Source organism: Salvelinus alpinus, chromosome 9, assembly GCF_045679555.1.
Source record: "Salvelinus alpinus chromosome 9, SLU_Salpinus.1, whole genome shotgun sequence".
Classification (NCBI taxonomy): domain Eukaryota; kingdom Metazoa; phylum Chordata; class Actinopteri; order Salmoniformes; family Salmonidae; genus Salvelinus; species Salvelinus alpinus.
In genome coordinates, this window is record NC_092094.1 from 36,233,308 (window position 1) to 36,259,872 (window position 26,565).

The following is a 26,565-nucleotide window of genomic DNA, read 5'->3' on the forward strand; positions in this document are numbered from 1 at the left end:
ACTTTCAAAAGTATCTTATTTGGAGCATTGTGTCTATCTGGCCAATGTGGCCTTTACTACAACGTCCGCTGTGACAGCAGAGAGCACTTTTGATATTTACTGGATTCCTCTTTAGGTATCGCACGCTATGCTACTCTATTTATTTCCACAGACTCCTCCTTCAGTATCATATTCAGGTTGAAGTCTGAATACCTTGGCACTTCTCAAACAAAAACAAGTTAATGTTCAAGTGAAGTGTCATTGTAGATTCAGATAAGACTGTTGTATCAAATATACCTATATGTTCAGATGTCAACATACAGCCTGTTACCTTGAAGCCACAATAACAGCCTGTTATTAATACTGTTTATCTGAGTATAGCCACTGGGAAAGACATTAGGTTTTGGCCACAAGATGGAGACAATGTCTAACATGTCCACTGAGAAAATCCATCTATTGAGATACATTTTAATGGTTCATTTCACTCAAACAATGTGGTCTTTTCTGCTCTAGTTTAGACCAGTAGTGTCATGGAAAGTCTCTGAATTATCTTAACCTGGTCCTCACAGTAGAAGTGCCTAAAGTACCCTCAAAGTAGTTTTTTTCTCTCGATGTAAACATCAAGCTGTTCTCCCAGGCCTATTGTCAAGCCCATGGGGTGTGAGCATGCGCAGCTGCAGACCAGCTGTGACTGGGGTTATTGCACTTCCCACTGGTTCAGTGTCTGCTGGATCAGTGGAGCAGGGGCAGGGAGGATAACACATCCCCAGCCCTGCATTCATATTTCATGATTCCCTCACTGCTCTGCCTGTAATAGCTAATCATTGTGTACTGAGGAGGCTTTTTGCACTAAACGGCATTGATCATTTTGTTCAGTTGTAGGGTAACACTGTTTTTGCTGAAGTATATTGATGCTTTCCCACCCTTCCACACTTAAGTTGTATTAACTTCACTGTTATGGATTTGTCAAAACATAATTTGAGTAATTCATGAATACACAATATTTGCTGTACAAGTCAATATTGATGACAAGACATGGCTGAGGCAAATGTGGTACCGATATACCCAGGTACTCAGTGTGGAATATTAGTAGGATTAGAGTTGTTTCAACTTGAAGGGAGCTGAGGTAAAAAGTATTTGGGGGTGAGGTCATCCTTTTAAGTTTTTATGACTGACTGTTTGTTTACGCAATTTGTGAAATTGGAAAAATGTGCGGACGCTCGCTGGTCTGTAAGCTTGCTAAAGCTCTTTTGTTGGAGGATGACTGAACTTGGCTGGCTTCTGTAGCACCCTAGTCAACAGGACTGTAATGTTGTGACCAGTGTGAATGTCCCCACAAAAGCCTGGAACAATAAAACAAGCTTTCACACAGTTTCAGGTCCAGTTGGAGATTTTCCATTTAACTCATTGTAGAGGTACAGTATATGCAAGGTGCCAGTGTGATGAGCACAATATGAAATACTGATCACAGTATTATAGTTTATTTTGCCACCTGTACTAAGTTATTGTTAAAAGGTTTTGAAAACAATTCTAATAAATGCAACAGTTGGACAATGAATGAAGATACCCATATAAATTAACATAAAGGGGTGGAACAGGGCTGCAACCACCAAAGACCTGCTCTGTCTACCATACCTGCTCTGTCTACCCTACCTGCTCTGTCTACCCTACCTGCATTCTCCTGCGCTGTCTAGACTGCCTCATTAATTACTGTATTTGTCACGCTCTCTTGCATAATTCAACAAGTCTGTTAATAGCAGGATACCCTCAGATTAAAAATCAACACGTTTGGCTCTAGATTACACCTATCTAAACATACTTTACATTGTTTGCGAGATCAGACATCATTTCACTTTTAATCAGTGTTCATTTTCAAAAGTTGCTTTCGTATCAGCACATTTAATTTGTATTAAATTATAACTTTTTTTAAATTCCACAAATTAACAACCAAGTGTCGACAGGGTGTGTTAAATCCCTGACGAAGCTAGCATTCTAATAGAACTGGCTTTGTGAACACTGTATAATTTTCCCTGTATAAAGAGCAAACCTTTGAGGGCCCCTACATGCGTCAGTATTGGTCTGGTATGCATTACTAAACAGAGGGCCGTGTGGGCTGCTTGGCAGTTCATGTGAAAATCACTAATTACGTTATTGCTCTGCTCTGTGTACAGTGAATTAGATGTCAGCTGCAGATGATATACTGCCTCCTGTGCCAGGAACAGGAAGCTTGGGAGGGTGGCATCAGCTGGTGAATGAGGGGATGCAGTGGTATTGTCCACAGGTCTGTCTATGTGGACAAGAAGGCAGTACGCTGGCCTGGGCAATGAGCACACAGAGCTTCTGCTAATGCAGCCAGCCATCCCAGCTGCCCTAAAAGGCTGTGCTGTTCTCTGGAATTTCTGATGCCTGAGGGGGGAAGCCGTCCCATTCCCATGCAGACCAGCTCCCATCAAGGCTTGCTTTGATAATCAGGGATTGATGGGAAATCTCAGAGATATTAATTTAGTGCTACCTTCCACAACCAACATTTCACTGCACTAACTATACACACTGATGTTTTGATTTGTAGTCATTTATACTAGTATTTATGGGGTAAATAATAGAAAATGACTGTCAGCAAAAAATCACCTGCTTTACTGTGCAAGGACCATGTAGAGAGATTCATTAATGATGGGGTGTTTTCCTGCTGAAGTAGTAGTCCTGTACCGGGGTATTGATGCGAACAGTATTCCCTCTGAGGAAGGCCACCTACGAACAGCAGAGCTGGATTGAATTTAGACTCCATTAGTGTCTGAATCAAATCAAAGTTTATTTGTCACGTGCACTGACATGCTTACCAACAGTGCAATTCTTAAGTAAAACATAGGTATTAGAAACCTGTGGGGTGTTGAGGCTATTAGCAGGCTAGATGGATTGATGTCTGACTAGTGTCCTTGCTGAGGATGATGCAAGTCTCTGCTCTGCTGCAGCCCCCTGCTAGCATCCCATCACCCACCCCCCTATGTGGTGACTGAGGGTGTTAGACCACAGACTGAAGGCCTATTGTACAGAGATCCAGAGCTGGTGTTGTCCTCGGAGTGGCACATTATTAACTGCCTACGTGCTGCCTCATATCAACAGCAAATATACATGTTGTTACAACAGTGTCTTACAACAGGGGTGATTTTACCATTTTAGTGCAGTTTTTGTTTTCGTCTCATCAGATATCTGTTCACAGCCTATGTAAGGAACTGGCTGCATTCTTTACTGGTGCAGAGGATCTCCACTGTGTTGTGACTACCAGGACAAACCTAATTTAGACATCCTGGTGTGGAGCTCTTGTGTGGTTGCTCCGCGAGGTGCTGGACTTGTTAGGCAGTGTCAGTAAGTCTTTATTTATAATGTGGCTCTGAGAGCAACACACTCCTCAGTCTTCCCAGAGGAGAGACCATTAGAGACCATCTGAAAGGACACAGTCAGAGACGGAGTAAACAGTTCTTTGTGTAGGAATCTCCTATTATAGTCTGCACTCACTGCACCTGACATCAGAGGCAGCAGTCCGCTAGACCCAGCCAGGCCTAGTTCGACGTTCCTCCTCAGGCCCCACTCTTGGCACAGTTCTGACCAACACTCTGGGCCAAGATTTCAACACTGCAACATGCCTACAGAAAGAGCCCGACCACTAATGCTTTTCTTTACTCTCCCTCCCTCTTTCTCTCATTCTCTTTCTCTCTCTCTCTGCCCCATCCATCTCTCCTGCAGGGTGTACCAGCGGCAAGGCAGGTCAGAGGAGGCCCTGGGTCAGTGTGAGAGTAGTTTGCAGCTGCTGGAGGGCTGGGAAAGGGCAGGTCAGGCCTGCTCCGTCTATAAGGACATGGCTGCCATCGAACAGGCCCAAGGCCGCCTCGACAGAGCTTTAGAGCACCTCTCTAAGGTAAGGGACATATGAGACCTGAATACAGGCACAAAACAGCAACACACAACATGACTATATGAATAACTATATTAACATTACACACGACTATATGAATGACTTAACATTACACACATACTGACTATATTACTCAGACTATATGACTATCTTAAGATGAGCTGAGGGCTGTTAGAATGCCTCTGAGACCTGTTATTTGGTAATGTTCTCCTCAGTCCTTAGTGTGATATGTGATCTGTCTTATTTCATTTGGGTTTCTGCTAGGCTCATGCCATAGCTCTGAGTCAGAGCCCTGGGGGTCTGGAGGGGGCTCACATCGCTCACAGCCTGGCCTTGGCTTACTCTACTGTAGCAGAGCCCCACCACAATGGTGAGTCTATTCATACAACACAGGACTGCTGCAGTGCACTATGGGGGAACTCTGCTATATAGGGGGTTGTTGTTGGGGACATGAATCATTTTCTGTCTCTCTTATGTCAAGCTCTTTGAGTTCATAAATTTGAAGGCAGGCTGATTATAGTTTTGTAGAAATAGCATGTTGTGTGAGTTCACCCCCATATCAATGTTCACCCCCATCTGACCTGTATGTATGGAACTTCACGGTATAGTTACATTATATGAACAACAATATATGAGCAACCACTACCAGGAATTATCAGCTGTGGAGGAATGGACAAACTATGTAAAAAGCAATGCAGGCAGCACCAATAAGCAAACAAATAACATACTGTAATATGTTGAAGATCATAAGTGATTATGTGATCTTCCATCTGTGACTAGACTCAGCAGCACACTACTATGAGGAGAGTCTGATTACATACAGGACCTCCCTAGGCCCACAGGCTACTGTCACTCTCAACCTTCAGGATGACTACTGTCGCTTCCTCCTCCTCACTGGGCAGCAAGAGGTCAGTACTGCATACACACACATACTCACACACACTCCAATAGACCACCAACACCAGTGGTCTAATCGCACTAACAGCGTGTCTTCCAGGTGTTTACAGCATCACGGACATCTCTGTTCTGTCGCTCTGAGAGGTTTGACATTCTCAAGGGGACTTCCCTCTTTCACATGGCATTGTGGGAATCCACCTTGCAGTCAGTCATGTCATGTTTACAGGGATAGTTTAATCTGCTACTAAGGATCAGGCAAGCTGAGGGTAACAGAGGGTGACAGGTGTTTTTGAGACAGGAGAGTCTGTGAAATGAATAGCCACCATAGTGAGCTTCAATTGCCTGAAGCTCCGTAAGACTGACCATACGGAATCAGTGGAGGGGAAGACACAAATAAAATGCACTAAGCAGTCACTAAGTAGTCATTAACCAATGTTGTTGTGTATGTACTATGTCAGAGGTGTGTAGAGATCCAGAGGGAGTCCCTGGCCTTGAAGAGAGAGACATTTGGTGACCTGAGTCCTGAGGTGGCTGACACTCTACAGCTGATTGGAGGGGTGCAGATGACCCAGGGCCAGGTGAAGCATGCCCATAGGACCATGAGCAAGGTAAACACTGGCATTATACCCACCATTCCCTTTTGTTGCCCAACACTGATTTTAAAGGCCCAATGCAGTCAAAAACGTGATTTCCCTGTGTTCTGTATATTTTTCCACACCATGAGGTTGGAATAATACTGTGACATTTTGAAAATTATGATAATGCTTTTTTAGTGTAAGAGTTGTTTGAAATTTCTGCCTGTTTTGGTGGGATGGAGTTTTGGCCTGCCTGGTGACATCACCAGGTGGTAAATTAGTTAATAGATCAATAAGAAAGAGAGTTCCAAACCTCTGCCAATAACAGCTAGTTTTCAGTTTTTCTCTCCCCACTCAGACCACTCCCAGACAGTTCTAGCAAAATTCTTGCTTGAGAAATTGCTCTTTGTTAAGAAGCTTCTTTTTGACAATTTTTATTGAAAACAATAGTAAGGTACTTAATTGTGAAACAGAAATGATTTGATATTGAGATAAAAACGGGTGCATTGAACATTTTAAGGCAGTTTGAGGATCACTGGGCAATATTATGTTAAAACCAGTCGAATGATATGGCAAAATGTAGATTTCCACCCTAAGTAGACATACTCAAAAGTAATTATTTTTCATGAATTGGCCATAAACAATAACTAGTAATACTGCAAGTAGCCTGGCGGTTAGGAGAGTTGGACCAGTAACCGAAAGGTTGCTTGATCGAATCCCTGAGCTGACTAGGTAAAAATCTGTCATTCTGCCCCTGAGCAAGGCAGTTAGCCCACTGTTCCCCGGGCGCCAACGACGTGGTTGTCACTTAAGGCAGCCCCCCTCTCTGATTCAGAGGGATTGGGTTAAATGCAGAAGAAACATTTCAGTTGAATACATTCAGATGTACAACTGACTAGGTATCCCCCTTTCCTTTCTAGAAAGATCGGAAATCCCTTTTCTGGAGAAAAACTCATTGTTATGCATTGCTGAGGTGTACTCCCATTTTGAGGAAACAATTTCAAATACATAGTACACTATATATATACATTTCCCCCCCCCTATTATACAAGTGGGGCAATAGGGCTTGAAATGTCTAATATGCTTTCTAAATAAAGTAACAATAAAATTAGAAACGACTTACTATAAGATTTCACCTTTCTTATAACTGTAAAATAAATATGATCATATTTAGTAACAGTACAAATTTGGCACCATTTCATATAACTGACAACAGAGCATTTTCTGCCAAGCCTCCTCTGAGCGATGAAGAAACACCATTCTAATTGCTGCAGACTCGTTACAACTTTAGCTATAACAAAGTGATTTTGTGTGACCAAGAGAAAGTGGTTGTGTTTCAATTCTATTAAATTATTTAATATTTTTTCATGTTGAGATCTCTAAATCCGACTGAGAATATCACAGCGAGATGAAACTACAACTGTTGGATTTGCTAGACTGTCCCCTTTATTATGCTGTCTCCCGGGCTGGGCTCCATCACTCAGACGGAGAGCAAATCATTTATTTGTCTGGATAAGCCAGAAAATGGCACTCCCTATGCAAATGTGGGGTGTGAAACCTGACACTTCATGTCAGCTCCACTGACAGAGTGGTAGTGGAGAGCAGGCAGATGAGGCTTTCTGGCACTATAAGGCACTGGACCCTACGACGTTCACAGAGAGCTTTGTACAACAAAATGTCAGTTGGAACCATTCCAGAACCGCTCAAAGTCCTCCATATAGGGGACTTAACATCTATAAGAAAAAGCAGTTATATTCCATTACCATGTCTTCTCTATTACTGTGCAGTTGGATAAAATATGGCTTAATAACTAAAGGTAACTGCCAAAATAAAGGAAACACCAACATAAAGTGTCTTAATAGGACATTGGGTCAGTACGAGTCAGAACAGCTTCAATGCGCCTTGTCATAGATTCTACAAGTGTCTGGAACTCTATTGGAGGGATGCGACCCCATTCTTCAACAAGAAATTCAATAATTTGGTGTTTTGTTGATGGTGATGAAAAACACTGTCTCAGGCGCCGTTCCAGAATCTCCCTTAAGTATTCAGTTGGGTTGAGATCTGGTGACTGAGATGGCCATGGCATATGGTTCACATCGTTTTCATGTTCATCAAACCATTCAGTGACCACTGGTGCCCTGTGAATGGGGGCATTGCCATCCTATATGGGCATAGCCATGGTAGCCAAAATAATGGGCAACTGGGCCTGCCCAGCATTTTTATACATGATCCTAAGCATGATGGGATGTGAATTGCTCAGGAACCACATCTGTGTGGAAGCACCTGCTTTCAAAATACTTTGTATCCCTCATTTACTTGAGTGTTTCCTTTATTTTTGCAGTTACCTGTATGTTTTAAGCGTAGGGAAATATGACTATGTTGTGTTTACGTGGAGTTACTGTTCTCTCTCTCACCCACATACACTCAGGTACAGAGTATAGCCCTTTCTTATTGCCAAGCTATTTGAGAGGGCTCTGCTAAAGTCCAGTAGTCACAGGGCATGGCAACCTAACATTAATACACCACTGAGAGTATGTTTATGAAGCTCCCTTATATATATATATATATATATATGCAGCTATTTCTGCCATGGTCTCTCAGGCTCAGTGCCTTGAGAATAACATGCTAATCTAGGCTCTGTGCAGTGTGCTCAGCCAGCCACTCTCTGGTGTAAAAGTCACACAGAATTAAATTGTGCTGCTTTCTCTTTTTGAACACAGCCAGATAGTTCTGGGGAGTGTGGACGGAGTGTGGAACTTTGCTCACCACTGTCAAATTAAAGGGGCTACTGACCCCAATTAGACTGTCAGGCCATTACGTCCTTCTAAATCAAAAGTTCCTGAATCTGTCTCTGTATACGGATGGAGTATGAGACTTATATGATGACATTCACTCAGAAAACAGGTAACAAAAAGTTGCCTTACAAGTTCCTTATCAACACCACTGTGATTATGTGCCAATTATGTTTGATTTATAAAAGACACAGTTAATGCATATAGCAAATACCTGTTATCAATAGCTATATACTAAGTATGACACACATATACATTGACACACTTTCTTCGTCCTTGCCTTCTGAGCTTGTTCTCTCCATCCCCAGAAACACACTAAAATAGCCCAGTTCAGGGGGATTTCAGAGTACTAGTAATAACAAGCCTGTAAGTTAAGGAGCCTTGTTGCTATGTTGCTTTGTTATTGTATCTAAGTGCAAAGTGGGTCCAAGTATCCCAGAGTGACTCAGAGCTCCCACACTCTGCTTCTTATCCGGATGGGATGGGTAACCTTTCTGAAGTACCCCTGACAGATAACGTGCAGTGTTATCATGTTCTTTCCCCGTTATCATGACAACCGTTGCTCTCTGGAGCCATGATGTTAGATTTAGAAATCTGGACAGAATCCAAGAAGATTTCTCAGAGGAAAAAATACATGAAACTTGACAGTGAGAGAGTTGCACTTATCCTAAACTTTTTCCTCTTTGGGGACTGTAAAGGAAGCCTGACTCTGACATGACACTCAGAGTTTATGAAAGGGGAAAACAATGGCTCACACAAACATTTGTAATTTTTCTCCATCTTCCTGTTGCAATAGAAGTCCTTCCATTACATAGTGCAGCAGGGAGAACTGACGAAAACATCCAAGGCCAGATGGCTATCTGCCAAAGTTTCCCCGAGCCCTTTACTCTGCCGCTTCCATCACCAGGCAGGAAACATTGAGCACTCACTTTCCTTGGTTCCACAAAGTTCTGTTGACATCCTGTGATTTATGTTGATTGTGGAAATGTTTGATAATCTTTCTCATTGTTGTTATCAAACGCACGTGTGTGTGATAACAACATTACTGTTTTCTATGGTTACAGTGCATTCAGCAAATCTGCTCTGACATACAGTAGATAAACAATGTGGTCATTCCCCACTCATTTCCATTGATTAAAGAAAGTCATTCTTGATCATCACTGCTACTTGAGTTTACCTTATAAACCAATTAAACCAGATCAGATGCCAGGTTTGTTATTGTTTGGTCCTAGAAATACCCTGAAATGTGCTGGTCAGTGTCTACTCCCTGGGGTGAGTCAGATAGACTGGTGTTATCTGAAGCCTGGTTACTAGAGGGGTTATTTCTGGATGGGAAGAGCTCTCTACAGAATTGGACAGGAAGTGTTTTGATACCCCTCAGCTGTCTAAGTGTAGCTCTACCTTTTCATATTGTTTGTAGACAAAAACAATCCATCGGCCTCCATACTTTTTGTCATACGTTCACACAAAAGCACTGTATTCACTAAGTGCTTTGAACTTGAATTAACTTTAATCTCAGATTTTGTGCTAAATGATTCAGAAGTATGTCATATCCTTTCCTATTTAAAATCATATCTTACCCCACAGTGAACCTAGCCCATTGTTGTTTCTGTTTCAGTGTCTGGACATTCAGAGTGTCCTGTATGGCCCTCAGCATAAGAAGACAAGAGCCACGCAGAAGACAGTGGACATGCTGGCCCAGTAAGTCTGCAACCTCAGTAATGACCATCGATACCAACACATTATACATCCAATGCATTTATCAATAGGAACATTGTTGTGAGAGAAAGTAAAATAGTGACTTTAATGTGTTGGCAAAATGATAAAGGGCATTCCCTACACTGTCTGCCCTGTTAAAGGCATTAAACCCACATTGTCATTTACAGTAGTGTATGTTTTTCCAGGGCGCCCGAGGTTGCTGGGAGACAGAAGAGGGAGGGTAGCCTGAAAACAAGGCCTCCTTTCTGTGCAGTCCTACCTTCTTATAGCAAGGCAGGAGGAAACGCCAACATGTCGGACTCCTAACATGCCATCAGAGCTGAGCTGGATGAATGAGCCTTGGCCCTCTAAGAAAATAAAGCCTCTCCCTTTGTCGCAAGGAGAAATTCTATGAATTGGAAATGGACCAAGTAAGACCCCTGGCAATCCTTTCTGTTTTCATTGTGCATTCTCTGAGGAATTAGTGTCAGGCTGTTGGCAGGACTACGCAGACAGACCTCCTCAGAATGAAGGGAAGGTTCTACAGCTCAGAGAAGAGCTGCAGCGGAGGACTCTGTCCCTTCCTTGTCTCTCTGTGTGTACAACGAAGACGTTCAATGTTATGTTTATGTTGTATTAATAAAGACTCAAACTCAGGAAACACACTCAAGTAGTAATTTAATTGTTTTTGCAATATGAAGAGGTGTCCAAACAATGGTTGAAAACTCATTCTCACTAAATTCACCTATCTTTATTAAAAGAGGAATAAAGTAGGCTAATGCATGAAGCACTTACTTTCAATATGTGAATAACACCAATGAGTCATGAGGGTAGCACATCCCTTTTTAAACATTCAAAATTGAGGCATGAATCGCTCTTGCACTGCAATGTGTACTGCACCAGTGTTGTGTTTAAACATGGCACATTGGGTAGTTTGGAGATTAAATTTCACCTACAATGTTGCGTATCAAAAAGGACTGCCTTTTTGATCATGTTCTTAAACACAAAATGAAACTACAGTATGTAAGTGTTTTGACCAAACGTAGTGTTTTATAAAAGTCTTTCACCGTATATTCACACACTAAAGAGATGTTTAAGGACTTGTACTGTGAAAGGCAAAAACCTTTTTTCTAATGTATCTGGGCACTTAAGTACAACAACAAACCATTGTTTATAGCTAACATCTTTCAACTCTAAAGTGCTCTACTTTAGGTCATTTGCGTTCAGCTTTGTCACAATACAATCTGTAAAGCAATTATATTGTATTTCCACACTTTGTGCTCTGTTATAACAAGACCGTGCCAAGTAAGCATAATGTGAAAGATCTGTGTTCGGTGTTTCTGCACTGTTGCATAGAAGAACTCTAAAGCAGCTTATTGAGGAAGAAGACTGGGGTTGTGGGGTGAAGCCATATTGGAGGTGCTTTACTTTTTCCACGCGCACGCAGACACACACCACACACACACAGGCAGTGCTACTAAGCTGGTGCGCTGGTCCTAAAGTAGCCACGGTGGTACACACACTAACTCACCTCTGAGCCAAGGTAAATCCTGGTCACCAACACAACATGGCTCAAACCGAGGCAATTCATATGTACTGTGGTTTACTGAAATTAGATATACAGGTGTCATCTCAGACACTAACCATCTGCTTATCTCCTCATTCTCTCTAGCTCTCTGTGTCTCTCCTCATTCCTCAAGTTCTTTCCACCTAGTTTAAAGCATCTGTCTGTCTTGCTACCACTGCCTCTACAAGCAGGGAAAAACACCTCTCTTTGGAATTCAAGATGGCCGGATTACTTCTCGCCGATCTAAAGTCATTTACAGATTAAAAGATCATGGTGAGGGAACCGGAAGGATAAACTATCAAATTATTTTGAGGGACAATTATTTGAAACGTATTAGTAATGTCAAACATGCAAAGTGGTGATCAGAATCACTCGATAACACCCCATTTGATTTGACAAATTGCAGTTTTAAAAGATTCTGTATTTCCAATTCAAATGATTCATAGAGGGTAGATTTCATTTGACAAGACATGATACACTTACTTTTATGCCCTATCATAAACACATTCCAATATATCCATCATAAGCACTGTATTGGAGGGTTCCACTTATTAACCACAGGAAGTCCCTCAGCAACAAACCACTAGCTTTAAATGTGGTTCCAAATAACATGGCATTACAGGAAACAATACGTATACGTTTTTTCTTCTAGCTACATACATGTTGAACCAGTTTTAAGACTGCAATCTTAACCATAACAATGAAGGACATACATGTATATTAGGATCATTCCATATTTGGGTAAAGTATCTCAGGCAAAAGAGAGGAGAGGCCTAAGCAGTGTAGTACAAGTTAGTACACAAATATATACACTCCCTACATATTTATTTGGACATTTTTTAAATTTGGCTCTAAACTTCAGCATTTTGGATTTGAGATTTTTTATTTATTTTTTTTATTTTATTTTACCGTTATTTTACCAGGTAAGTTGACTGAGAACACGTTCTCATTTGCAGCAACGACCTGGGGAATAGTTACAGGGGAGAGGAGGGGGATGAATGAGCCAAGATCAAATGTTTTATATGAGGCGACAGTAAAGAATGTCACCTTTTATTTGTGGGTATTTTCATACATATTTGTTTTACCGTTTAGAAATGAATGCACTTTATGTATCTAGTTCCCCCATTTGAAGGTGTGATAAGTATTTGGAAAATATAATTAATAGTTTATTAAATTCAGGCAAGTTTAGTATTTGGTCCCATCAAGCTTGTGACTACGAACTTGTTGAATGCATTTTGAAGTTTGTTTTGGTCGTCTTTTGGATTATGTTGTGCCTAATCGTAATTATTGGTACATAATGTATTGAGTCATTTTGGAGCCACTTTTACAGTAAAAAAAGAATATAATGTTTCTGAACACCTCTACATTCATTTGGATGCTACCATGATTATGGATAATCATGAATGCATCTTGAATAATGATGAGTGAGAAAGTTAGAGGCATAAACATCGTACCCCCCCCCCCCCCCCCCTCAATGCTATTCTCCCCTGTTATTGGTGAGAGGTTAGCATGTTTCACAATTCACGATTCATTCATGATTATCCAACATCCCGGTAGCATCCACATTCATGTAGAAGTGTTCAGAAAAATATTGTATTCTTATTTACAATAAAAGTGACAAAACATTATTTACCATAAATTTCTATTGGGCACAACATATAATCCGAAACAAATGCATCCAATAAATTTGTAGAGTCACAAGCTTGAAAGACCCCAATAAGTTTGTAGAGTCACAAGCTTGATGTAGTCATTGCGTGCTAGGAATATGGGACCAAATACTAAACATTTGACTACATTTAATACACTATAAGTGCATTTGTCCAATTACTTATGACACCTTCAAATGGGGGGACGATACATGAAGTGCATTCATTCCTTTCTTTAAAAAAAAAATGTGTATCCCCTTTTCTCGTGGTATCCAATCGCTAGTAATTACTATCTTCGCTACAACTCATCTCATCGCTACAACTCCCGTACGGGCTCCGGAGAGACGAAGGTCGAAAGCCATGCGTCCTCCGAAGCACAACCCAACCAAGCCGCACTGCTTCTTAACACAGCGCGCCTCCAACCCGGAAGCCAGCCGCACCAATGTGTCGGAGGAAACACCGTGCACCTGGCCCCCTTGGTTAGCGCGCACTGCGCCCGGCCCGCCACAGGAGTCGCTGGAGCGCGATGAGACAAGGATATCCCTACCGGCCAAACCCTCCCTAACCCGGACGACGCTAGGCCAATTGTGCGTCGCCCGCGACAGGTGCGAACCCAGAGACTCTGGTCGCCCTAGACCACTGCGCCACCCGGGAGGCCCTGTGCATTCATTTCTAAATGGTAAAACAGATATGTCAAATAAAATGGTATTAGTCACATGCGCCGAATACAACAGGTGTAGACCTTACAGTGAAATGCTTACTTACAATGTATGAAAATACCCTCAATTAACGGTGATATTCTGTACTGTCGCCTCATATAAAACATTTGATCTCAAATTCAAAATGCTGAAGTATAGAGCCAAATTAATGTTTTAACTTCACTGTATAAATAAATAGAGGAGTGTATCTAGCAGGAAATTAATATAACATATTCTCAAAGGGAAGCAGAGAGCAGTGTGAAAATGGGTAACCAATGCTATTTAACTTTTTGATATACAGGCAGTGGCTATAATTTGTATTCTTACCATGATTGTAGGCATAGCAATTTATGAATCACAACTAATGACGTCACCTTACAGTTCATTGCAACTGATTGACTGGTGTGTGGCTTAATATGGGGAGTAATGTAATAAAATGATCTAATTTGAATCAGATCTCATCTTCATTAGATTCAAGATAGACTGTGGCAACTCTTTTCTCATGAGTGACCTTCAGTGGGGGATCCTGTCCTTGACCGTTATTCACATCCATCTGGAAGGAAAAGGACTTCTCTGATGGCCCCAGCTTGATGTGCTTCTCAGTGACTTCAGTCGTGAACTCTCCTCCCTGTCCCTCATTGCTAGTCACCCAGCCCATCTCATTTGTGTCCAGGGTGTATCCTCCCTCTGCTCCAAGGCCGGAGTTGGAGGAGCGTAGAGCCGCCATGATCTGCTCCTCAGATACATCATCCCCCTGCTCCTCCAGCAGCCCAGAGTCCTCCAGGGTTGTTGAGCTCTTGAGCTCTGCCACGATAGTCGTGGTTCCGTTATCGGAGGACTGGTGTACTTTCTTGATGTCCACAGATATGTTCTGAGGACTATCACTGCCGCCTCTTGTGAAGAGCGCCAACTCTTCTTTCAGGCTCCCTGACACTGTTCCTTGTAGCTGCTCTAGGGCTCCCCTCAGCTGCTCTTTGGGGTCCAGAGTTTCCTCTCTCAGGTATCCAAGCATCGACTCCTGTACTGTGGGGGAGACATGAATGGTCTCCTCTTCAATAATGCACTCAGGGAAACTCTCTCGCGCCAAGGAGTGGTCACCCTTTATGTACAGGCTGTCTGATGCAGGTCTGCAACTATCGCTTTCCTCAACAAACATTCTGTTCTTTGAGAGTCCCTCATCCTGGTAGTACCTTTCATCTGAAAGGTCGTCCACCACTCCGTAATGTCCATATGATGCAATACCACCACCCTCCTCAGGCTCTGACAGATTGGCATCAGGTGTAGAGACAAAATACTCTTGAGACTCTTGGTCGTGGCTGTAGTATGGAGATTCACTATCTCTGGAGTCTTCCTGGACCTTCACAGATCCACCATTCCTGCCATAGTTTTCATCTGTCATGGAGGTTTTCATTACTTCATCAACACTCTCATGGTATTTGGTGCCGTGGGGGTCATTCTCTAGTTCTTCAATCTGGAAGAACATTGAAGAGGGCTCGAAGAACTTGGGAGTGGACTTCTCCTCAAACTCGTACTCCTCGTCACTGTAACCCTCCACTGGTTCCTCAATGATCTCCACATTGACAGACTTGTTTTCCATGTCCTCTCCTCCATGCAGCCCAAGGCTGAGCAGGTTCTGAATCATGTTTCCTGTTTCACTGCCCTTGATATCCTCCAGTGACACGTGTTTCACTCCCTTGCTGAGCAGTTCTTCCAGTGCAGAGTCCTCTGACATATCCAGCTCCTCCTGGACCTTGGACTCCAGGATAATCTGTGTCTTTGTTGACCCGTCCTCCTGCTCCGTTTTCTCCACATGGTAAGTGATTTTGGAGTCTGGAGATGAGCTGCAGACCATTCGATCAAAACCAGCAGGTTTCATGACCTTATCAATAAGTTCTTCCATAGACACAGAGTCTAGGACCATCTCATCACTTGTTGTGGTGCCTGCAACGCTGCCCTCTTTGGCATGCATCTTGACATTCTGAAGATGAAATACATCTCCTCTCACCTCTCTTTCAACTTGCCTCTCTACTTTCTTTTTGCTGTCCTCCTCCGTGTTTCTGCTCAGACTCATCATTGGTGGTGACACTATTCTCACTGATTTGATGTCAGCAGTGGGTGAGGCAATGGGACTGGACTTGTTTGCTGTGCCTCGAGAATGGTCGAGAGAATCCTTAGCTGAGTGTTGTGACACCTCTTTGATTCTCACACTCCTCTCCTCCACAACTTTTTTCTGAGCATCTACATTCTTCTTGTTGGTACTCTGGGCCACAGGTTTAATAGTAGAGGATGAAGAGCTGGAGGATGCAGACTGGGATTTAGTGAACGAGACCATGTCCCTTCTGGCTGCAGGACTCTGATTCCTATTGTAGCTGCTGCCTGTGACTGAGATAGGTATGACCCTGGAAGGACTGGTGCGACCATACTGAGATGGAACAGGTGATCTTCTCAAGCTTGAGGTTGGTTCCATGTATCTCACATCCAGATGCTTCCTTACATCTTGTCTGGCTGAGGTGGAAACTCTTGGTTTGTAGTGTTGTGGAGGCCTCATCTTAATATCTGAGGTAGAGAGTTAAGGACCAAATTAATATGATTAAAAATCCTTTACATAAATAAATTGGGAAATGTTTATCACTGCATATATACACTGAGTATACAAAACATTAACAACACCTGCTCTTTCCATGACATATAATGATCAGGTGAATCCAGGTGAAATCTATGATCCCTTATTGATGTCACCTGTTAAATCCACTTCAATCAGTGTAGATGAAGGGGAGGAGACAGGTTAAAGAAGGATTTTTAAGCCTTGAAACATTTGAGACATGGATTGTGTATGTGTAACATTCAGAGAGTAAATGGGCGAAACAAAAGATTTTAGTTCCTTTTGAATGGGGTTTGGTAAGAACTGCAACGCTGCTGGGTTTTTCACACTCAACAGTTTCCTGTGTGTATCAAGAATGGTCCACCACCCAAAGGACATCCAGCCAACTTGGCACAACTGTGGGATGCATTGTAGTCAACATGGGCCAGCATCCCTGTGGAATGCTTTCGACACCTTGTAGAGGTCAGCAACGCGTGTGGCTGAAATAGCCGAATCCACTAAATTGAATGGACTTGATCGTTTATCAAATAGGGCTATCTTCTGTATACCACCCCTACCTTGTCACAACACAACTGATTGGCTCAAACGCATTAAGAAGGAAAGAAATATCACAAATTTACTAGGCACACTTGTTAATTGAAATGCATATCAGGTGACTACCTCATGAAGCTGGTTGAGAGAATGCCAAGAGTGTTCAAGGCATCATCAAGGCAAAGGGTGGCTACTTTGAAGAATCTAAAATAAAATATATTTTATTTGTTTAACACTTTTTTTGGTTACTACATAATTCTATATGTATTATTTCATAGTTTGATGTCTTCACTAATATTCTACAATGTAGAAGATAGTAAAAATAAAGAAAAACCCTTGAATGAGTAGGTCTGTCCAAACTTTTGACTGGTACTGTGTGTGTGTGTGTGTGTGTGTGTGTGTGTGTGTGTGTGTGTGTGTGTGTGTGTGTGTGTGTGTGTGTGTGTGTGTGTGTGTGTGTGTGTGTGTGTGTATATATACTGAACAAAAATATAAACGCAGCATGCAATAATTTCACTGACTTTACTGAGTTATAGTTCACATAAGGAAATCAGTAAATTGAAATAAATAAATTAGACCCTAATCTATGGATTTCAGATGACTGGGCAGGGGCACAGCCATGGGTGGGCGTGGGAGGGCATATGCCCACCCACAGTGTATTTGGAAAGTATTCAGACCCCTTGAATGTTTTACGTTACAGCCTTATTCTAAAATAGATTAAATGGTTTTTTCCCCCCTCATCTATCTACACACAATACCCCATAATGACAGATCAAAAACAGTTTTTTAGAAAACGTAGCACATTTATAAAAAATAACAAACTGAAATATCACATTAACATCAGTATTCAGACCCTTTACTCAGTACTTTGTTGAAGCTCCTTTGGCAGCGATTGATTACAGCCTTGAGTCTTCTTTGGTATGACGCTACAAGCTTGGCACACCTGTATTTGGGGAGATTCTCCCATTCTTCTCTGCAGATCCTCTCAAGCTCTGTCAGGTTGGATGGGGAGCGTAGCTATTTTGCACAGCTATTTTCAGGTTTCTCCAGAGATGTTCCATCGGGTTCAAGTCTGGGGCCTCATTTATAAAACAGACTTACGATCAATGTTGATCTTAAGTATGACTTACGCAGAAAACCATGTATAAGTAGTTATTTATAAAACCTTACTTTGATCTGGAAATGATCTTATCTCTACGCAAAGTCTAGACTTGACGTAAGTGACTTTCCTACTAGTTATGTAGGGCTATTATTTTTTCCCCTTGCAGTTTAAGGTCATACCATTTTTTTTTCACATCAGCAACAGTTCTGTCTTGCTGCCCCACCTCGTTTACTGCAGTGGCGACACACTCCCGAGCTACCTGTTTGGTTTTGTTTGTCAACCCACTATTTAGTACACCGAATAATACGTGTTGCCTGTCTTCAATCTCCTCTACCATCGCCGTGATCTCGTCTTCCAAAAAGTTAGCTTTTCTCTTTTGGTCCATGGCTATTCCTGACTAAACCCTCATTTGTGCGAGCATTCTATGAGGGGAAATCACTGATTGTAAGACATTTTCAGGTGCCGTCAATTTTAAGTTAATTTGAGATTCATAGATCACAGGTACGTAAGTTACAAATGGGCTTCTTAGAACCTGTGTAAGCAAGGTTTTTTATGCTCAGTATCTTTAATGAATCAAACGTAAGCACACCGTCAGAAATTATCTTATGACTAAGTTCAAGTATAAATCTAAGAACATTTTTTATAAATGAGGCCCATGGACTCTGGCTGGGCCACTCAAGGACATTCAGAGACTTGTCCCAACGCCACTCCTGCTTTGTAATGGCTGTGTGCTTAGGGTCGTTGTCCTGTTGGAAGGTGAACCTTCGCCCCTGTCTGAGGTCCTGAGCACTCTGGAGCAGGATCTCTCTGTACTTTGCTCCGTTCATCTTTCCCTCAATTCTGACTAGTCTCCCAGTCCCTGCCGCTGAAAAACATCCCCATAGCATGATGCTGCCACCACCATGCTTTACTGTAGGGATTGTGCCAGGTTTGAGGTTTCCTCCAGACATGATGCTTGGCATTCAGGCCAAAAAAGTTCAGAGAAGAGAATGTTGAAGAGAATGTTGTTTCTCATGGTCTGAGAGTCCTTTAGGTGTCTTTTGGCAAACTCCAAGCGGGCTGTCATGTGCTTTTTACTGAGGAGTGGCTTCCGTCTGGCCACTCTACCATAAAGGTCTGATTGGTGAAGTGCTGCAGAGATGGTTGTCCTTCTGGAAGGTTCTCCCATTTCCACAGAGGAACTCTGGAGCTCTGTCAGAGTGACCATCAGGTTCTTGGTCACCTCCCTGATCAAGGTCCTTCTCCCCTGATTGTTCAGTTTGGCTGAGCGGCCAAGCTCTAGGAAGAGTCTTGGTGGTTCCAAACTTCTTCCATTTAAGAATGATGGAGGCCACTGTGTTCTTGGGGACCTTCAATGCTGCAGAAATGTTTGGGTACACTTTCCCAGATCTGTGCCTGGACACAATCCTGTCTCGGAGCACGAAGAACAATTCCTTCAACCTGGCTTTGTTTTTGCTCGGACATGCACTGTCAACTGTGGGACCTTAAATTGACAGGTGTGTGCCTTTCCAAGTAATGTCCAATCAATTGAATTTACCACAGGTGGACACCAATTAAGTTGTAGAAACATGATCAATGGAAACAGGATGCACCTGAGCTCAATTTCAAGTCTCATATCAAAGGTTCTGAATACTTATGTAAATGACATATGTCTGTTTTTTATTTTTAATACATTTGCAAACATTTCTAAAAACCTATTTTCACTTTGTCATTATGGGGAAATTATGAGGATCTTTAAAAATGTAATCCATTTTAGAATAAGGCTGTAACAAAACAAAATGTGGGAAAAGTCAAGGGGTCTGAATACTTTCCAAATGCACTGTATATATAGTTAGTGTAATTGAGTTAAAAAAAATATTGCTACCAATAGGATGTCACCTATTGAAACATTTGAAACATGTAATTTTACTGTCAAGTGTATAGTAACACAAATTTCCCAGCCAAAAGCATGACTTATTTGAAAATAATGTACAATACCTAGGACTCTTTCTCTTGACTGCAGATGTTGCTGATGCTCTCCTTCAATAAGTGCCCTATAGAAAAACAAAAACAAAAGGGCATTAAAACCAAGGATAAATACATGGTAATGATATGATTGGATTTGCATTCTTAGAGCAATATTGCTTCTTCAAAATTAAGCACTGGTTTGTTTTCATACAATTACAATCACCTCATAGGAGAATGCTGATCATCCTGCCCTGCCATCTCAAACCTCAAATCAAACACAGAGGTAAGCTACCAGACGATAAACACAACCTATGGACCTGGCCATATACAGAAAAGAGCAGGTCAACAACAACACTTTACTACAACAGACCAAAAGGCATTAACAACAAAGACATTGTACCAGTAACGTTGACCAGCTCACATACCTCGGCAAAGCATTGGCTCCACAAAACAAGCTTTAGAAACCAAATCTAACATAGGATACTTTTCTGAAGCTATAACCCCTCTGAAAGTCCCTGGTGTGCCTCACAAAAGGCTAATGTAAAAATAACAGCTACAATGCACCGCTGTCTACTCTCTACTATAGATCTTAATGTGTTAACCGGCACGTACACTAACATACATACCAGCTTTCCCACTACCTCTCCAAGGAAGACATTTCATTTATTGCAAATATTGTAAACAAAGTGCAGATGTGTCACCCTAAGTAGGCCTACTACAAGAGAGCTCAATTCAGAGTCTCGGGAGACCAGGGAATTGTCTGTAAAAAATTGCCTTGAAATAGGCCCCAGACCAGGAGAAATGAAAAGAGACTCCGGAGCAGACCGAAAAGAGACCAGTGTTCGTATTCAATTTCTGAAAGAACTCTGGACAATGGGTAAAAACAATATCATTAAATGTCATTGCTTTATATAAATAACCATGTGCATCGATCATAGTTATGCTGTGGGACTAAAGTAGTCTCTCTTATGATAATGTTGAAGTGTTCTTGAAGTGATCCACTGTGACCAATGGGAATTGTAGTGACAGAAATAGTCTGGCATTGTCATATCAGGGCTCAACAGGTTGACATCTCACAAGTAATAACCACTTTTGAACACTTTTTTCTAACAGAGATATGAAAAGCATATATTCCCTGTTCACCTAAAACCAAACTATAACAAATGAGCCAAAATATCCCTACAGATATCACAATGTGGATAACATCAGGAGTTAATATAAGTAAAGGCTGTGTGGAGGAATGCTAAGTGCCCCTGCCAAATGGGAAGGCAGCAGAGCATTTGCTCATTTCTACTAAAAGTCTCCATAGTGGGCTCTATTGTACTCAGAAAGGCCTAACCAGAGAATAAGAAGATCTACCTGTAGTAAGCCACCTCCATGCCCAGATCCATCTTGACCTGCAGGAGCTCCTGGTGGTCTCTGACCTTTTCTGCCATGGTGTTGGCCAACATTTCCCGCTCCCTCTCCAATTCATCAATAATCACCTGCAAAGAGACAATGGAATAGAATTGTGAACCTGTACATTCCCTTCTATCCTGTTCTAACATACTTCTATGAGACTATAATTATAGGGATGGTCTACATTTATTTTGTTCATTGCAATATCAGGTATAGGGAATTCAGATAAGAGATGGTGCCCTGAGTATGAATATAAAGACATCTTTCAGGTCACAAATTACTGTCCAGATTTGTCCCTCTACAGTACCTATATGATAATGCATTGTACTACTTGTCAGTTTCAATAGTATTTGGTTCACCATCTGACCCTCCTTGTTTATCCCTAAGTAGGTAACCGATTCAATTGTATTGAGCGTGTTAGGGTGAACTTTAGCAGTGCTGTTTGTGTTGTGCATCTGTTTCAAGGCCCTTGAGACACCTTCCCTAGAGAGAGCAATAGTAATGCCGTCTTTTTGTATGCACTAACGGGGGCTAACTTCGCCATGGCTTGTCGGCCAAAGACTATGGGGAAATGAATGGATTTTTTGTAGTTATTTTGATAAATGCCTAAAAATAAGGTCTGTGGTAAACACAGGCTTAAGAGATCTAAAACACATTGCACCGAATGTGGATCTAGTGTTTGTTCAGCGTGCTGTGTTTAGGGACCACCCGCTGTAGACATCTGACTGACGCCATTTTTTCACGCAATTCTACATGTAAAATTGGTGTGCACTCGGTTCGCAAATTACGTTCAGGGGTGCTAAGTACTCTCGGCCAGCAAACGCTGTTGGTGTGTCTGAGCCTTATATGTTTTGTTCTAGTAGATCATCTTCATCAGCTAATGTCACTTTTTGTGAATTTTGAAGCAATTATGTAATCAAAACTAGCACATAAAGGATTCATAATTCCTAAAGGTCATGTTAACTGACTCGCGCGAGCGTTGCAAAATGAATGTACACACTGCTCGCACCCACACCCACACACGTGTCAACGAGCACAACCACACCCACACACTGCACGCACCCACACTGCTCACACGTGTCAACGAGAACTTGGTTCTATTTGTGACGCTTAACACGCTACAAGTCCTTCCTCTCCCATCTCCTCATTGGTTTTTAGGAGCATTTACCCACGTGGGTGATTGAAAGATGAACTGAGGTCCACACTCCAGTCCAGTTGGTGGTGGTAATGCACCTTAAAGTTGGTTGCCAACCACCATATAAAGTCCAAAGAAGAAGAATCCTGAAGGAGGAGAGATTACTAGAAACAAACTCGGTTTACCCTTTTATCTGTTGGTTAATTGTTGGAGTAGAGGACCTTGTACATTTCAGGTAAAATAACGACCCAATGTTTAAATCCCAGGACGAATTAGCTAGCAACAGCAAGCTAGCTAGCTAAATTGCCATAAATGTTGGCTTTTCAACCTGTCCCCAAATTAATATAGTTGGTTTAGAGTTTGTTTTGATATTTCAACCTGCGTGTCCTGATCGTGTCTGGTGTAGGTGGACAAAATCAACATGCGCACGATGGTGCACGAGCGCGAGCGGTGTGGTCAGCATGTAAGCCTGTGTTAACCTCAAACCTTATTTTTGGCTTTTATCACAAAACTCCATTCCTTTCCCATTAATTTTCCCCATAGGAATGGCTGAATGAACCAGATATAACTCATTTCTGTTTTTTAGGACTACAAGCTGGTGAGCTCTAGTTCACTGTTACCTCTCATTTAAAGGAGAAGGAGGAAGAACTGGATGAATCATGGGTGATCCCTCTAACAGATCAGACGAATTAGTCAGCTCAACAACTGTCCCTTTAAATCTAGTCTGACACTCACTGTCCTAGAGTGAAATATGGCATCCCATTGGATGAGTGTCAGGGTCAATTTCCAATTAATTTCTTGGGATTGCAACATAATTTTTAACAATTAGACATGACTTGAGAGTTTTACGACAATATCATGCATAACGTACCTTTAAATTCAATGCAGTTGCCTTGCAAATGTGCATGGGAGAAAAATTATTGACCTGCTTGGTATAGCTCTATCATTAGTAGGCCACTAAGGATTAGTCTCTGCATCAGCTAATTGGTTTACGTGGCTGATGCAATCCTTTTAGTCTGTCCTGAAACACTGCACTGGTGCAGAATGCATTTTTCTCTGTGGTTATGAATGGAGTTTTGGGCAGTCCTTTTAATGGCATGGGCTATAAATCAAAGCTCCTGAGATTCTTTTCTAGATTTATTTGCTTCAAAACCAGCGACTGTGTGTTGATATCATCTATAAAAGTGGATGGATGAAGGCAGTGGGTGTGAAACAACAGAATGGCACTCCCCACTGTGGTCCAAACAGGCCGGTCAGGGAACATGCACCGGATGATAGTTTATATGCAGTAGTTGTGCACATTTAGAATCACAAAGTAGTACCATGACCCTTCATGTTGGATAGTGATACTTCTGAACCACAAGGAGGTGTGGCTCATGTATCAATTCCACAGCTCCTGCAGTAACCTTTGCCCCTCTGTTTAATTCCTGTGGGCCAATATGATTGGTGATTGAGGTGCACGAGCACCTGAGCAAGAGTGGCCTCTGCTGTTTCACTAATTTAATCAAGTATGCATATTTTGTGTAGTTTAACATAACTTTGAAAGCATACAGCATACTGTGAACATTATCAGTGAAGACATAACTGATCAATTAGTTCAGTCATTTTAATTTTTTAATTTTAATTTTGACATTACCAAACACTATAATTTATATAAAGATCTGTCATCATAATAATTATGCATAATGATATAAAATATGATAATGAGCTATAAAAAACACATTGTGGATGTTGGGGTAGCTGCTCTTTCTCGTCAGATCGTGGGTGTGGCACCTAGAGGAGGAGGTGGTCAGCTCTCATGGAAAGGCTGGGCAATCTGTGCGCAGCACCCATCACGTTCAAGAAATACATTTTATGATCCATGAACAGAACCAAAAATAACACACGTATTGCATTTTTTAAACTCTTCTAAAAAAAACAGCATGAACCACAGAGAGTGATGTCTAAAGTAACATGGGTTGCAAACCCAATTTTCGCACCTGATACTTGGTGATGTCCCCATGGAAGTTCTCCTGCATGTCTATGAGCTGTTCCTCCAGGTGTATTTGAATCTGACCGTGCGTGTCAGCCTCTTTGCGTAATTTGTCAAACTCTGCGGCATAATGTATCTTTTCCCTTTGGAGATCATGCAGCCTCATCTGGTCGGCTTTGATTGAGTCCTCCATTTCTTCGACCTTCCTTCGATACATTTCGAAGGTGTCCATCCATCCATCGGACAGGCTGAGGGCGTACTGTTGCATATCTTCCATCGAGACTGCCGGAGGGCCATGATACATTTTGGTAACATTAGGTCGTGAATGGACCTGGTTCTGGAGCTTGGTCATTTCTTGTCTGTGCGCAGCCTCAATAAATCTGCACTCGTTCTCAAGCTGGAACAGACGTTCCTCAAGTGCCCCATTAGTCTGTTGAGCTTTTTGAAGCTGCTTTTCGCAACCTTTCATCTCTCCATCAATGTCTTTGCCTACCACCTGCTCCTCACAGCACATAGACTGTAACATCTGAAACTCTTGCCATAACTTCTCTCGTTCCATCTCGGCTCGGGACTTCTCGAAGGATAGTTGCCCCACCGTTCTCCTCAGATCCCGCATTTCGGCCATACATGTGTTGTCCCATTCCACCGTCTTATCTTGTCTTCTCTTGTTTATTTCAGTTATCAGGATTGCATTTTCATGCTCCAACTGCTTCGTTCTTGACAGGTACTGGCCCAGTCTGTTGTTGAGCTCCTGTAATTGATGTTTTTCGGCATCGAAGGTCCTGAATTGTAACATTTTGTAATTTACAAATTGTACACCTTTGCTTCTTTATATTTCGATACAGGGGAAATGTTGTACTGGTCTTATTTGCAAGTGCGTCTGTGAGCAGAGCTGTGATGCAACTATGTGATGAGGGCTTGACTTGTCAAGTGCAGAAGGTGGGCGGGGGCTTAATAATGTGTTTCTTCGTCCCGTTATCCTGGCAGATGTTAGTGGGTTAGAAATCTCCTTAGCTTTCTCAATGGTGGGCTACAGCTCTCCCAAGTGGAGAGACATTGACAATGCAACGGGGCGTGGTTCCAACATAGATAATAGCCTACATCACGCAAATAATTGTTTTTAATTAGGCTTTCAATAAACTATTATTGAGTACTCTCTTTATAGACATACATGTAATCCATAGGTAGAGATTCTAATTCCTGAATGTACAGAATGTGCGTGGGTAAAATGGATAGGATCAGTTGCGCAAAATGGACGGAGTGGCCTTGGTAGTAACTGGTTGGTGTATTGGTTACTTTTACCCGTTTTATTTCGAAGTTATATTAGGCTATTGTATGTTTAATTGACAGCTGAACAAGTTTAGGCGTCTGCTTTGTATGCTATTGTTTCGCTACTGGAACGGAGCTCTCTGGTGTTCACCTTTCGACGACAGTTTTGTTTTATTTTGATCAGGGTTGGGAGCTTTTTGGTATTATTTAGTAAATCCTTGTTGGTAGGTAGCGCCTACACAGCACGTTAGATCAGAATTGTAAGACCCACGGTGTTAAATTGAACACTTTCTTAGAAATGATATCTGACCCACTGAAATAGCGTTAAACTAACACTTTTCAAAGTGTGATAAAGAACACCCCCAGAGTGTTGAGTCCCCAACACAGTGGGTGTTACAAATTCCGACATAAATTAACACTTTATTAGAGCTGATGTTGTAACATTTTCTCAGTGTTAGGGAATAAAATATGTAGTGTTACAGTATTATTCAAGTGTTGTTTTAACACTGTAGAGTGTAAAGCCTTATTTACATATTTGCCAGGGTGCCTTTCTAATGAACGTTAGAACTGACTACCCATGACTGTGTTTGTTAGTGACAGACACATGAATGTTTCATTAATACATTTTCAGTCCTGTAGCCTTCACTAAGTGACTGCCTAAGTAAATGTGTTTGAATTAAAAGTAAACCCTTCATTATCATACATTATATAAGGCATTTAATTGTGGCCAAGTTTTCCCCCAACATTGTGGTCTGAAGATTCTGGCTCATGGGCCATATCAGACATGCGAGTCACAATATGCTGGATGTGAAGTAATTTGTCATTCCTATTGGAATCCAGCCATATG

At 41.8% G+C, this 26,565-nt stretch overlaps 2 protein-coding genes across 4 annotated transcripts in view; one reads left to right on the forward strand and one right to left on the reverse strand.

Annotated features, from left to right (window-relative positions):
• The window catches only part of ttc23 (tetratricopeptide repeat domain 23), a 22,946-nt gene extending 12,430 nt beyond the window's left edge, over nt 1-10,516 (forward strand). For all 3 annotated transcript variants that reach the window (XM_071416870.1, XM_071416872.1, XM_071416869.1), the window contains 6 exons: nt 3,721-3,892; nt 4,154-4,259; nt 4,670-4,797; nt 5,245-5,394; nt 9,772-9,854; nt 10,058-10,516. In XM_071416870.1, the coding sequence (XP_071272971.1) occupies nt 3,721-3,892; nt 4,154-4,259; nt 4,670-4,797; nt 5,245-5,394; nt 9,772-9,854; nt 10,058-10,178 (760 nt within the window). In that variant the 3' untranslated portion in view covers nt 10,179-10,516. The remainder of the gene's footprint in view (nt 1-3,720; nt 3,893-4,153; nt 4,260-4,669; nt 4,798-5,244; nt 5,395-9,771; nt 9,855-10,057) is intronic.
• Nucleotides 10,513-25,363, reverse strand: synm (synemin, intermediate filament protein). The gene is made up of 4 exons (XM_071416868.1): nt 24,457-25,363; nt 21,304-21,428; nt 19,975-20,030; nt 10,513-16,318 (listed from the first exon to the last, which is right to left on the reverse strand). The coding sequence occupies exons 1-4, from the start codon at nt 25,243-25,245 to the stop codon at nt 14,214-14,216; spliced, it is 3,075 nt and encodes a 1,024-aa protein (XP_071272969.1). The 5' UTR covers nt 25,246-25,363; the 3' UTR covers nt 10,513-14,213.
• Nucleotides 25,364-26,565: the final 1,202 nt, after the last annotated feature.